This window comes from Bicyclus anynana, chromosome 15 (assembly GCF_947172395.1).
Source record: "Bicyclus anynana chromosome 15, ilBicAnyn1.1, whole genome shotgun sequence".
NCBI lineage: Eukaryota > Metazoa > Arthropoda > Insecta > Lepidoptera > Nymphalidae > Bicyclus > Bicyclus anynana.
Window position 1 is genome coordinate 3,630,722 of NC_069097.1, and position 16,150 is coordinate 3,646,871.

Consider the following 16,150-nt stretch of genomic DNA (forward strand, 5'->3'; position numbering starts at 1 on the left):
ATTTATGTCATGGTCAGCATCTCATTCCATGGTTATCCATTGATGAATTATAGGTCAATTGGGGACTTCAAAACTTCACGGTCTTGAGCCGTTTGAGGCGGCTTCCTGCAACACATCAGCACAATACCACCAATATCCGTTGCCCACTAACTAATATAAACGACCTCAATCGCATTCAACTGTGCAAGATTGTGAAGAACGCGGGTCGACAGTCTTCTTTTACGTAATTCAAGCTATAAGTTTTTCCTTAGAATCCAATACCATTTATTGTGAAAGTGATTTATTATGGCGATCTTTATTTGATTTGAAACACTGTGGAACTTTTACAATTACAGTCTGCAGTAATCTGTCCGGAAAAAAGAAATCGCTCGACGGTAGCGGCTTTATGTAACCAATTACAGATACTGCGTCGTAACTTTGTCCCCAACGTTTACTTTAAAGGCACGTACAGTGAGATAAGCGTGATACTTTACCTTAAATAATCAAAGTGCATGAATCATTTGTCAAACGCGTTAAATTTTTAACCAAAACATAAGACATAATACGCGTAATACAATTAAAAAAGCTACTAAAGATAAGGTAATAATTCTTTACGTATCCAGGTACCCATTTATATCTTATACTTAGGTAGATTAATTAAAACTTCAGACTAATATATCTTTGAAACTTTTTAATTACTGACAGAAAACAGCGTTAAGAGAACGTTGGAACCAAAAGTTTTAAGTTATTTAAACAGGTACTATAATGTTATCCACAAAGACGAAAGACAAAAAGAACTAGTACCTATATCCTATGCCAGTTTTTCTACTTTGCTGATCTTTGATGTCCTTGTACGGTCTTAATAAAAAATAAATAAAAAACTTGAACTTATGTGAACTATGAAAGTTATTAAATAGGGCGTATTCCTTGCATACCTTGCGATGTATTGCTCTGTTTTAGGCGATAGTTGTCCAATAACTATCAGGTTTGCCATATATCAATACAGAATTTAGCCCGGAGGTCGGAGTTCAGTACCATTATCCTCTTTTTAGCCTCTTTCTAACCGTGATAGCTGGGGATATGACCTCTGCCTCCGATTCCGGAGGGTGTGAGTTCACATCCGGTCCGGGGCATACACCTCCATCTTTTCAGTTATGTGCATTTTAAGAAATTAAATATCACGTGTCTCAAACGGTGAAGGAAAACATCGTGAGGAAACCTGTATACCAGAGAATTTTCTTAATACTCTGCGTGTGTGAAGTCTGCCAATCCGCATTGGGCCAGCGTGGTGGACTATTGGCCTAACCCCTCTCATTCTGAGAGGAGACTCGAGCTCAGCAGTGAACCGAATATGGGTTGATGACGATACGAAAGTTGCCAAAGTCTGCCAATCCTATTAGCCTAACTTCTCTCAAAAAGAGAGGAGACTCGAGCTCAGCAGTGAGCCGAATATGAGTTGATAATGATGATCCTCTTTTTAAATAGAGGAGGACTCTCCTACACTCCTGTACCTCGGAGACCACCTCAGAGGTCCCGTTATTGTTAACATCTTACCACTTTTAGTATTCAGTTCCGATCATTATCATTAACATAATAGTGATCGTTTGACTCTGTCAACCATTGTTGTAGTAGTATTTTGTTAACCGTAACAAATCTGAACACTAACTTGCGATTTTGTTTAATAAAACAAACCTTGAGCATATAAATAGACGTTCAACAATACTGCTTTGATAGCGGTGTTTTTCAAATGAATTACAATTTGAACTTAGTATTTTTCCCGTATCATTATGATATTGGTAGTTTTATATCTTGATCTACATTTACAATCCAAAACAATTAGCTTTTGATCACTAAAGGAAAATACCTACATGTTTTTTTAAGCCGGTTCTGTCTTTTTAGTTAAGCAAGTATGAAGATTTCCACGTTGATAGTAGGTTAAAACTACCAAATCTGTCTTAATAGTCACATTACGGGTTTCATCCACGAAGTTCCCGTTCCCATGGAAATTCGGGAATAAAATATAAACTATGTTAATCCGTGATATTGCAGCTTTTTAATGGTGTAAGAATTTTTTAAATCGGTTGAGTAGTTTTTGAATTAAATCGTGACAAACAAACTAAAAATCACCCTAAATATCTCTTTAAAATAGTAATATATAATAATAAATAATAATAATAATATATATATAGACTAAATATTGCCTAAAAATTTAAAGTTGCTATAGACTTTCAGTTCCGATTTTAATATTAGTTAAAGTAATTGCAACACGTACTGCATTGTCATTTGACGTGTTTAATTAGTTTCGAAAATTGGTTAATGAAAATGAATCAGTGATTTACAAAACAGTGATTATTTGTTCAAATGGGATCAAGGTTCTATGACCTCGACTACCTCAAAGATTTTAGTCACAGACTCCGGACGATATGATATGAATACGAATGTACTCGTATCTTGATTTTTTTTGCTATTTTAATTCAATTATGAAAAACAATATTTTTCGGAAAATTCTCAATAGTAGATACGCACAATGAATCCCGCATAAGAAAATTGTTGGACCAATTGTGACAGGAATTTCACTGTCGATATAATGAGTAGCCCTCATCCGCACGAGAGCTTTTTTAACGGACATCACATCACAAAAAAGCTTTCAAATACAACCAATGCTATAATGTTTAAAAATAATAATGTTTAATTTGAATTATATGTATATGTCCACACGACAGAGTTTTTAAAACTAAAAAAATTGCTTTTTTTCCAGCAGTGTTGCATTTTTAATTTTGGGCGTTAGAAATAGACCTTAATTTAACTTCATACTATATTTGAACGCTTTTATAACGTCCGTCAAAAAAAATCTCGTGCGAATGAGGGCTAGGGTAACCTAACCTATACTACAGCCTTTCTTGATGAGTACTGTTTACCAACAAAGAAATTAGAAATTAAGGTAGGAAACGCCTGTCATTTCATAACTTATTTATTTTAAATGCATGGTTTGCTTATAAAATGTTATATAAAATATTTTAACCATATCTAATTGTTCTAAGCTTATTAATCAAATTTATTTTCATTAATTAAAGAGCCAGTTAATTTTAATTATTATTAGGCGTGAAATGACTAGTGATTTATACCCTCATTTTCAATTTGCTTGTTAGTAAACAGTACTGATCAAGAAAGGCTTTAGTATAGGCTACTTTTCATTTTGATATTTCTTCGGAAACAACTATTTATCAATATCATTTACTGTATGTTGGCCCTAAGAGAATGCTCCTACCTAGTAGCGAGCCGATGATGGGTTGATGTGGTTAAAAAGATAAGATGCGGTGTAAGTTTAAATCGTTCAGCCAAGCGCAAAGTGATACCGCAACCGATAGAAAACGCGATTGCGTCGGCGACAATCGTATTGTACACGCCCACAGCACTTTTACTGCTTTACGAAACGTTCTGAACGTTCTGAACGTTATTGCTTATGTTACGTTGTAACACGGAAATGGGTAACACTATAAAAATAATTGCAATTAACATGCGTAATATACACTTGCATTGGACCGCCGTCGCATTTCATCGTGTCTGCAAGGGTGGCTATTCTATTGTTTTGGTCTTTATCCTATTGAAGTGGACAACAAAGTGTCATACACATACATACTACTATATGATATCCATCGTAAGCACCGGATGACATTTTATCAATTTTCTTTTATTTTGATGAAGAAGAAGAAGAAGAAGAAATACTTTATTGCACACAAAAATACAATTATAAAATAAAGCAATAAAAAGATAAATTAAACTTAGCATGCAAAGGCGGCCTTATTACTAAAAGTAATCTCTACCAGGCAACCCCTGAGGAGAGAACTTGCGAAGAAAGAGTGGGAAGGTGCAATACAATATATGTAATTATATATATAAATAATTAAATAAATATAATATAATATATACGTAAATATAATATTAAAAATTACATATGTATTACATAATATATTACAACTAAAAAATATATAATATATACTACATAAATAATAAATAACAATAAATTAAATACCTTGAATTTTAATTTGATGAATTGTTAATAAAAACCAAAATAGGCCAGCTGGTATTATAATTGTGTTATAAAATTTGAGACACTATCCCAATAATGAATAAATTGCGAATATGAGTCGAGCCTAAGCCACAAAACAGATTTTAAAAATTCTTTTACCAATGGAAACCATGTAGGTTCCAGGATTAAAATATAGCCTGTGACACACTCTAATAATGTTAGCGAGCAACATAGGCTATATTTTATTCCCGTATTACTACGCAGGTAACTAAGTACTAAGGAGCGTCTTTGTGTTTACATGTATTATAATATGTATAGTAGGTAGACATAAATATATATCATTTACATTAATATACTAACAAAATAACAGTATAATACATAATAATTACACCTAGCTCTTAATGAAGTATTCTCAATCGTCAAGTGATATTTAAACAGATGAATGGCTGACACATACATTTTAATATTGTATGTATTAGTATAATAAACAAAAAACTATATATTTCATGATTTATGTATGAATGTATTTTTTTTATAATTGACTGGCTTATCACATTTATGATTTTGATTTAATTTCATTTGATATATTGTCATTTATATAAAAATGATTAAAACAAATTGAATGCTAGAGGATATAATATTATAAGCATATATGCTACTTTTAATCAATAAAATAATTATACTAATTTTTTGTCATTTTAATTGAACTTTACACTATTTTATATTTCTTTGCATTTATTTTTTACTTCCGACTTAAAAAAGAGAGGTTGTATTAGTCTGTGTAGTTATCTGTGGTAGGTATATGTCTGTGATATCGTAGTTTCTAAACGAATAGACCGATTAAGATGCGGTTTTTTTATTTGAAAGCTGATGTAATCAAGATGGTTCAAGATACAAAAAATCCGACCATAGATTTGTTTATTTTTTCCATTATGACGGAAAGAATTTGTGACGTGAGTGTCTATGTCTTATTCTAGCTAAATACACGAGTGTAATAAATAACTAATAATAAATAACTGTTAGTGACAGAGGCTGACAAAAAGAGCGCGCGCGCGCGCGGAAAATTTACCATTTCCGGCCACGTCGGTCTATTCTAACACGATATAAACTACGTTATTTTGTCATCAATTTATATAACATGACTGGAAAAACTACATACTACATACAGAAATATTTTTATTAAGTAAGATTTCTTCCATCTAATTTAATAGTGTATCATTAAATTATGTATGTAGTCATCTGTCAACATTCTAATTTACACTTAATGAGCTTAGAGTTACTTGTAAATCGAGACTCTGGATCAGTTATGCAAAAAGTGATCCAGAATCACCAATTACTAAATACTGAATAAAATTACTATATTCCGCAGAGAGACAAAAGTCACGTGTCTCCTTGACATCCGCATATACAAACTTTTCTCATAACTTGTATTTCAACATTTATATAACAACAACAACGTAAATTAATGTAATAATCATTAATAACCAATAAGAAAACAGTCCATCTTATTTCTTTAGTTTTTTAGAACAGTTTTTAAAATATTTAAAAACATAACACCCTTTAAAATGAATCGAGAACAAGAATGTAGAGATTATTAAGGGGAAAATGAAAAATAATACAGAAATGTTAATACCTACTTTAGACGATGAAAAAATATATATTCTCGGTTAGGTACATTTGAAGTTAACTGACCTTGATAGCCTCTCATGTAAATTTAACAGTGCGCATAAAAATATTTTATAATCAAAATGACTACATTTGTAGCAACTCAGCTGTAAACTGTGTAGCAAGATATACTGTATCATTATTCTGTGCACAATGTTTTCTACCGATATTTTTATAACACTACAATGTGAATCTTGAATATGTCTCTATAGTCTGGCAAGTTCGTTGATGACACTCCCATGATATGCGGGCGACGAGGGGAAAGACTGTATGAAATCGTGCGTGCGGGGAAGTAAGGTGCATCAGTCGTCGGTTTTTCATTCATCGCTACACGCCCCCCGCCCAACGCAGCCCATCAGGAGTGTTACGAATGAACTTGCCAAGCTATACCTCTCTCTGTCTAGTACGATTTTATCGATAGAGACAAATCAGAGGCTCATATCATTAATACCAGCGCTACTGAAAAGAAAAAGTCAACAAACTCGGCGGAGTATGATATGATCTACCATGATCCAATGATGATCCAGCATCATGATCCAACAATACGTGATGAGCTAAGGACGCCTCTAACCGCTATACTAGTAGGTATCTTCACGACTCTGCAAGACTAATTACGTAAAGCGAAAGTTTCTGTCAATTCAGAGACGATAAATGACGTCGAAAGACGTAATTTTAAACGAATCGTAAAAATAATTAAAGGAAAGTTTAATACGGCACGGATTATGTTAAAACGCGTTAAAAGTTTTCCCTGTAGATAATTAAACGAAGATAATTCACAATTTTCTCCTAATTCACCCAAGTAATACAGTTTACATAATTTAAGTCTTCCATTTAAAATTTTCCTGTAAAACCCGTCTTCTTAATGTTCCCGGAAACATTATTAGCATCTACTAATTAAACGACTAATATAGATCTTGATTAAGTTCCAGGAACTTGTTAGTATATTAAAATATATTATACGTTTAGCCCAGTGGATATGAAATATGCCTTCGATTACACCTGCAAATTTTCAAACTTGTCTTTTATGAGAAATTTTAAGAAATTATATGTCACGAGTCTCAAACGGTGAAGGTATAACATCGCGAGTAGACTTGAGAATTTTCTTAATTCTCTACTAGTATGAAATCTGACAATCCACATTGGGCCAGCGTGGTGGACTAAACCCTCTTATTCTGAAAGGAGACTCCGAAATCGAATAAAATTCCGATATCGTATCGTAAGGAAATGTATAAAACTAATTTCAGTAAAGAAAATGATCAAATCACGTTGTTTAACTGAAAATGTAATTTCAGTTGTGACAAAGTACACTCAAGATTGGCAAACTGTACTCTAACTACTGTACTAGGTTAGGTTTACCCTTAGAATACATTTATGATATTAAATGTATTACTATTTAGATGTGGTTAAATGCCCCTAATATTTTATAATTACAATTTATGGTAATATTATATGTAGTTCGGAACCATCTTCACGTGAGTATAAGTCGAACTTGTCCGTTTTTTTTTAATTAACCGTAAAAAAGCTATCTTGCGACCTTTGTTCCGAAATTATCTTAAATCGAGTCTAATTTTAGTGCTACGTTATTTTACTTAAAAAAATACTTTAAGAAAATATACTCGGCATACTTTCATTCATATATCATCATATTGACAGAAACTCCAGGCGACATAGATATTTTTATTAACTAATTCCTTTCTGGAGTACAAGGTATTTTGTACAAGTAGATGCCCCAAAAATTTTTTTGCTTACATCCGATCTTGATGAACTAAAAGCCAATAGAAATCAAAAGATGGTCAGAAAATTTTAGAAATGTTTTTTTTTGTTTTGGTACTTACTGTAATTTTTATTCAAATTACAGATTTTATCTCTCTTGATATAGGCGGGTAATTTTAATTGATCCTTTCTAGGCAATATTGGTTAATAGAAATTTGGAATAATATTGCTGAAACAATTGTTAAAATTGCTCCACTATTTGGTCCAGATTGATGAATACGTGTGGCCGAGCATTTTTTACTTTAACATGTTTTTCATAGAATAGTATAGAAGATAGATTACTTTCTAAGGTAACAGCCAGAGGTCACCTAACGATCGAGTGTTACATTCGAAACAAACATTGACGAAGAGGCGCAACAGGTCATCGACCGCAGTGCAACTTTCGCTGTAGACAATTGCAATCTTGAAGCAATGCTTATTTATTCCTTACACAACCTTCCATATTATGTTCATATATGTAAACTTTGACACAAAATAAACTTTTTATTGCACATGCATAACCTTTAAGTTTATTGAAAAATAGAAATGATTGTAAAATCAGTGTTTCGGTGACATAATTGGCTTTACACATTTATTTAATGAGACTGATTGTCAATTACAAACCCACTATTTCATAATCTTATCAACTCATGAAGACTTTATTAAATAACTAGCGGACGTCCGCAACTCTGTTCGCGTAAAATTCCGTTTTTTACTAATCCTGAGGGAACCATGGATTTTTCTGGGATATTAAATAGCTTTTCTTAACTCCATGGTCCTTTTTCATTATATACTACTTACACTTACAACCACACTGTAGTTTAGCCATGAAAAGGTAACAGAAGGACAAACTTACTTTCGCATTTTTGTAACATTAGTATGGATTCTAAATCAAGTTACTATTAAAACGTACTTGCGATGACCTCGACCAGCTACTGTTTACATAGCTCGCTGCAATGCAAAGTGATTTATATTTCTTAATTGCCTACTGTAAAAGGCACACTTGTCCCATCCAGGATGTGCACTACTTAAAGAACCATTAGTTTACGTAAACCATGATATTTGCATGCAGCATTCTAATGACCCTTGACATCAAACAAACTAAAACATATTTCCGTAACTTTGTATTATTGTTTCTAATTTGTTGCATTATGATGTCTTACTTTATTTTGTTATCTAAACTAATACTATGAAGTAAAGTAAGTTAATTGTATGTTTGCTTAATCGCGCAAATATTTGAGTACCAATCGTATTGTAAAAATTCCTCTTGTATATTATGTACAGACTCATAGAAGTGGCATACCATGAAGGAGGTACTTCCTCTTTCAACAAAGTATGTTTCCCTCCTAAGATGGGTCGAATAGATGAGGAAACTTTCTATGAAAGTATAAAATTCCAGCTATTTAGGCGTAAAAAGTCAACAAACAGAAGTGTTACTTTCACATTTATAGTGTAGGGATTTAATACAGTCGTACGAACCGCTATAGAAATACGATCCACAATGGTTGGGTGCACTTGACTTGAGCTGAGTAGTGTAATACTTTTGCTATCTGTTGAAGTATTGCATATCAAATACGTATAGACTATATCAAGAGGTGAGTAATAGAAGTTGACTCTGAATAAATACATAAGAAAATCTTAAGCCGATATCCTCATTCAAGGGTTTTTTATTATTATTAGTACGGTGGGGACAGTTTATGTGACTGAACTTCGAGTCTTCTCTTTTGGATTTTTCGTACTCGCCTCTTCCTCGCCCTACCCCTCTTCTACTCAATCAAGAACTAAATAGTACTTTTAGGTTTGAGACACAATCATTTTCTGTGTAAGCCACCCCCAAAAGAACCATCTGCCATAAATTGCAGATACTATCAGCAATTTGAATAAATTGAGGTTTGAGGATTTAGATGAAGTTGCATTTGTCTAAATAATATAGGTAAGTTTAACTAATTAGTTATAATGTATCAACATAGTTGCCATAGGAGAGAGAAGTATACAATCGGCTAGATAATGTGTGGACAATAACCGTTAATTTATTATTCAGGCTTGATTTTATTTATAAGTACATATTTTCATTCACAAAGATTCGATGTAGAATCTTTGGCAACCATGTTCTCACATAGTGTGTTGCAGTTACTCTGTGTTTTCATTACAGGCCCTAGTCTCTAAAGCCGATAACCTTATTCAAGGCTTAGTCCCGTTAATCATAACAGAGGTCGTGACCTTACATCAGTTACCACCTTAAATCACAAAAAGGTCCACTGTTCTGTTACGAAACGAACCATTTAATTTCCCAACCGTTGTTCGGCTGGGCATCATTAAGAACGCTCAGTTAGAACCGCAGCTTTGCGTAACGAGAAGATTCAAGGTGAGCCGGTGTGGCGGCATCGCGCCGTGGCACAGCTAAGGATGCCCATCCTTCCGATTTTCCCTGGATTTGTCCTAATTTAGTAGGCGTACGGGAGCGTTCAGGCGGAGTTTTAATTTTTAGTCTTTGTATAATTTTTTAAGGCCCACGCGATTGTGCGAAATCAAATCAATTGACTCGTCGTGTTATAGTTAATACCATAGTAGGAAAAGCAAAAAAAGCATAGATATTGTTTGCTTTAAAATGTACCTTTGTTAAGTGAGGCGATTTAAGATGAGAATATGACTCCATAGTCATCGAACTTTAGTACAAAAAAATTCTAAATAAAAGTTGATTAAGGTAAAAGTTTTAGTACACTGAGTAAATTTATAAGATAACCTGTACTAAATCAGTGTTCAGTCCCAAAATCTTGGTTCTTTATTCTTTTTGTCCTACTTGATTGGTTCAGAGATGGCAACCCTAGTCACAGCGGACTTTGCGACCGGTGTATAAACATAAATAAAACTCTGTACCTATACGGCAATGCACAAAAGGTACAACATTACGTCAACATAGTCGCATGTGACCATACTAATATTGTAAATGAAAAATAAGTATATTAAGTTTTTACGGCTTAAAACTGCTGAATTGATTTTGATGAATTTTGTTAAAGAAGTAAATTTGACCTTGGAGAAAAATAAAGGTTACTTTTCGTCGCAAAATTTTTCATCTTTATGGAAGAAAACGGAATTTCTAGCAGATTAATATTACAAATATCCATCCTTAATATTCAAAAAACGAGATTATGTAATTCATGATATTATATTACTGTAATGAAATGTTCTACTAATATTATAAAACAATGTTTCTTCGTTTACTAATTTCCGCTTTCACATTTACTTTGACATAGGGGAAAAGTATTGAGACCAAGGTATAGAAGAAAAACGATTACACACGAAGGCCAAGCTTTGTCTTATTGAGTGTCTACTAAAGGTGCGCTTACACGAGCAATTGGAGTCGCACCATTCTAGGCAATATTAGTTAGTTATGACGTCACAACTATATGAAACTATTTACTGCAATACCTTTAAACACGAAAGCTGTTTCTCTATGTTTCATTACACTAGATTGAGGAACATGGAGTGATATAGTAGAACAATTTAGAATTACTAGGCAATACATTCATACAATAGTAATTCAACATTAACGCCCAGTAAAAGCAAAACATAACTATACCAACGAAACAAATAGAAAGAAAATTAAAATTGCTCCAAATTGCTCCACTTTTCAGTCCAGATTAATACATACATGTTATGTCTGCGGTAAGCCAGAGACAGAAGTCAGCGTTGACGCAGATTCCAATACTTCCTTGTTATACAATCAAATGATACCGACAAAAACCGCCTACCTTTTAATGTTATTTACCGCGGGATCAGCGATTCATAAACATTATGCAGGTATTTATAATTATCACGGAAATAATGTTAATTGTTAATATTATATTGGATTATTGTAACGTTTAGTATTGAATCTATTATAAGATTACAAAATTAATTATTTCAAATAGGCTTAGTTTACAAACAATAACAAGTACTTTTGTAACGTCAAGGTTTGATTGTAGTGACTATGCTTTTAAACTCTAAAATAATGACAGTAGAGACTGAAATCGCCTGGCAAATTAATAAAATATCTACTAATCTTTATTAAAAATAATCGGTTGTCTGTAAAGTCGGTTTACTGACGATAGTTGAACGACACAACGTCATAAGAAAATACTGATGGAATAGTGATATTTTTCAAAAGAAAATGTTCGTTTTTTTTAAATACTGTTAAATAATCTCGTGCAGAAGGCAACGGGAAACCACTGCACTATTTTCCCTAGTCGTCAGTATGGAATAGTCTCAGAGAGTGGACCGGGATCGCGAGCGCCGCACAATTATTTCGCCTCGCGTAGGATTGAGACGAGTTCAAGAAACTGACTGCCAACCTTCGCTAGTCGGAGAGGCACCTTAAGAAGAAGAAGAAATAATCTTCATCGACCAGAATATCCTTAATTTCTTGTAAAAAAAGTTGGCAACCCTAGAGTGAGGGATCGACGCGTGACGTCATCTTTTTTCGAGTGTGCAGCTGGCTCCATCGAATTCTATGACGTTGTCACGTATATGTGTGAAAACATTACTACATATTGAAAAAAATGAAATACAAAACTACTAAACTTGAGTTATTTAAATATTTACATAATATAATACAATAGTTTACTGAATACATCAGAAATAGTAATTTTCAGACTTATATTCCCTGTCGGAAAATCACATCCTAAAGTTGTTAAAAAAATAAAACATGTTAAATTTTATTTAATGAAAAAAACACACTAGGTTAATGGGATGTCGACAATGTGTTAGAATGTCCTACGATAAAAATATGCTAATATGTTCCCACGGGTACAGTCGTGTTTTGAATGTAAAAAGTGGTTAAGCTGAGAGTAAGGTCAACGATCCCTACACACTGTGATATACGAATAACGCTGCTGGGTGGCAATTTATTTAACACGAAAAAAATATTTGAGTATTATATGTAACTAATATTTTATATAACTCTTAATATTAATAAATATCTTCCAAGCCAATTTTCAATTAATATAAAATCTATTTTATATTAATTAAATATAAATTTAACTAATAATCTTCATAAATTGTTTCACTTTATCTTTTGATGAAAAGAAAGTTTTTTATTGCCATTAATTTCCTCTGACTATATTTTCAAATAATGCATCAGTTTCATTCAATTATAGAATGCACCGTTATTACTAGTTAGAACCCAGATTCAGTTCACTGTTGAGCACGAGTCTCCTCTCATAATGAGAAGGGTAATGCATTAGTCCACCACGCCGCTGGCCAAATGCGGATTGGCAGACTATACACAAGTAGAGAATTAATGCTCAAGAGATAAAAATATAAAACACACAAGGTTTACCTTGTGTGTTTTATATCACAAGTTTTTTTAAATATTTGTTTAACAGTACGTTTTGCCGGGCGAATCTTTGAATGATTTTAATAGAAAAAGATAGAGAAAGTTATTAAACAACAAACAGGCTACTTTTTAGTATCAAAAGAATGCCATGGTTCATGGTTTCCATACGGACGAAATCGGTGGCCTCGGCTAGTTTATAATACTTATCAACCCATATTCGGCTCACTGCTGAGCTCGAGTCTCTTCTCAGAATGAGAGGGGTTAAGCCAATAGTCCACCACGCTGGCCCAATGCAGATTGGCAGACTTCACACACGCAGAGAATTAAGAAAATTCTCTGTTATGCCGGTTTCCTCACGATGTTTTCCTTCACCGTTTGAGACACGTGATTTTTAATTTCATAAATGCACACAAATGAAAAGTTGGAGGTGCATGCCTCGGACCCGATTCGAACTCACATCTCCGGAATCGGAGGCTGATGTCATATCCACTGGGCTATCACGGCACATAATACTTAATACAAGCAAACATAAATCATAATGAATTATACACAATCCTATTAATACCTAATAGGTACATTGTACATGTAATAATAACGAGTACTTAGTCTGAAAACTCTCACCATTGTGACACCGATACGAGTATTATTAACATATTTTTATTGCTATTTAAGTACCTTTTTTTTTAATCTATGACAAGTAGCCCTTAATTGCTATCTCCCACGATGTTAAGTCGATGCAGTCTAGGATTGGAATTGGAAGAGGTAGGTAGCTTGGAAAATTAGTTCGTAACACTCCCGATGGTCCGCGCGAGCCAGGTCCGGGTAGCGATACCCCGCGCGCTCGACTTCAAACCCAGTCCTTTTCCCTCATCGCCCGCATATCATGGGAGTGTCATCAACAAACTTGCCAAGCTACACAAGTTTATTCTACCCATACCCCTAGCGGTTTCTACACGGCATAATACCGGAACACTTAATCGCTTGGTAATACGTCTTTGCCGGAAGGGTGATGACTAGCCACGGCCGACTATCACCAGACCACATTTCAGTAAATTTAGAAAATATAAATCCTAAACTGACTCGAGCTGGGAATCGAACCCAGGACCTCTCTGTTGAGATCCCGCTACCACTAACTGCGACTGATGTTGCCAAATAAAGAAATAGATTGCCGTATAGTTGCATGAGAATCAATACTGTATTCTGTATTCAACAGGTGCTGTAAACACAATAAATCAGCGGACGACTAATGGACCGAGGGACTGCACAGCCACACATCCCACATTTTATTTACCCGAGGTTAAAGATATGACATTTAGTGAACTCAAAAATAAAATTTTTAATAAACACGATTTTTTTTTTATTTTCAACTAAAACTTCACCGATATATGAAACAATTAATATTCTAAAAATTCTGACATCTGAATTAGAAATTAGGAGATCCGCAAAGTCACCGACATAGCTCAACGAGTTGCAAAGCTGAAGTGGCAATGGGCAGGGCACATAGTTCGAAAAGCCGATGGACGTTGGGGTCCCAAAGTGTTGGAATGGCGATCCCGCACTAGAAAGCGTAATGTTGGTCGACCCCCCACCAGGTGGACTGACGACATCCAAGCGAATCCTTGCGATTCGATGCAGGTGGCTTAGTATCGTGATGTTTGTAAGTCCCTACAAAAGGCCTATGTCCTGCAGTGGACGTCCATCGGCTGATATGATGATGATGACTCTTTTGTGCATGTATGGTCAACTATCTTTGCCTGTCCTCGATGGGGACAAATTACATTAAAACGTGTTCATTATTGAAGTTGAATTATAAAGTATTTTTTTAAAACCTAAGTAAACTGCCAGGTGGTTACGGTAGGCCATGGCTTTACTAAAATGAAGTATGTCTGGCTATCGCAGGTTCTCGGTCTATATTGAAAGGGCGGCATTATCGACTGAGGTCCAATCCGTCATCCGCCAATAAATTGCAACTGAATTTAAAGTAAAGCGGCCATCATTCCGGTCACGAACGACTCGTGAGGAAAATAAGACGTCGAAGTCCGCGACACGAAGTCCGGGAAGAAAATACGACGTCCACCGAGATGTGTACGTGGACTTGTAACAAAGGCGGATTGATATTCTTCACTATTTATTTGTAAAACCAATTTGAGGGAGAAAGCTTTTCAAAAGCGCCCTGTTATTAACAGACTTCCAAAAAGGAGGAGGTTCTATGTTCGGTTGTTTGTATGTATGCTTTTTTATAATAATCTAAGATTTTGAGCTATAATGGGTCCCCCCTACATTGTTATTTTTTGCAAACGTTGTTATGATTCAATCACCTATGGTATGGTTGACTATACATATTGTAAAACAAAGCTATCCGCCGCCTCTGTTTGTTGACAATTAACTCAAACACTACTGAATTGATTTTCATGCGATTTTCACAAATAGATAGAGTGACCCAGGGGAATGTTTTTGTATATGATTTGCCAATATTAAGTGTATTGAAATATGACAATAAGACGTGTTGAAAGTGTCGGAAAAACTCAAGCCGAGCTTTCATCGAAAACGCTGTCTTATCCCTTCGAGATACAAAACAACATTTATATTTTTAGAATTACAAACTTATGTCTATCTCAATTTATCTAATAATAACCCTTCTTGGCAGTCGAGTAAAAAGTTACATTAAAAATGCGATACATTCATATCGATCTTCTCACGGATGAAGTCACGGGCGTCAGCTTGATGAGTAATAAAATTAAAGTTACTTAAGCACGTTAAGTTAAGGTAAGTTAAGTTAAGTACTTACGGGCATTAACGCGTCATTTCCATACGAGCGGCCCTCAAGAGCCAGCTCCTTGTCGAGCATAGCGTCGAGTTGTTCGAGCTGATGGCACGAGGCGCGCGCCGCCACCCAGCTGGACGCCAGGATGAAGGATCCAAGGATGAAGGATGATGCTATGATCGTCAGGGCGGCGATACGCGCGATCTGGACTGATGAGGACAGCCTTTGGCGATAAGCCTGTAAAAAATATTAATTTTATAATACAAAAAATACTAAATACTAAATTAGGATTTGATAATAGAAAACCAAAGTAAAATGATTTTAATAGAAAAACAATTAACTACCTATAAGCAACATAAACTCTACCTACTTCAATTTAACCACTTGCTGCCTAACGGATTATCTTATGAGCTGTAAGTAAATACCCCCATTAAGGTTAGTAATATGCAAAACCCTTTTTCTTTCGGTTTATAATATGCAACAAGGTCCCATCTGCTAGTGAAAGTGTGCTAAAGGAACTAAAAAAACAAATTTTCGCGCATTAAGGAGAATTATTACAATAAATGCTCTAGTATGACTACTTTTCTATGGTGAAAGTAGTGTGAGTAGTGAAATACGCCCAAAGCATGTTAAAGATTGCGTTGAA

General features: G+C 34.4%; 1 protein-coding gene across 3 annotated transcripts in view; it reads right to left on the reverse strand.

The window, feature by feature from the left end:
• LOC112051648 (gametogenetin) overlaps positions 1 to 16,150 on the reverse strand; it is a 94,907-nt gene that overhangs the window by 69,722 nt on the left and 9,035 nt on the right. For all 3 annotated transcript variants that reach the window (XM_052885815.1, XM_024090374.2, XM_024090373.2), the window contains exon 2: positions 15,529 to 15,741. In XM_052885815.1, coding sequence (XP_052741775.1) covers positions 15,529 to 15,741 — 213 coding nt within the window. The remainder of the gene's footprint in view (positions 1 to 15,528; positions 15,742 to 16,150) is intronic.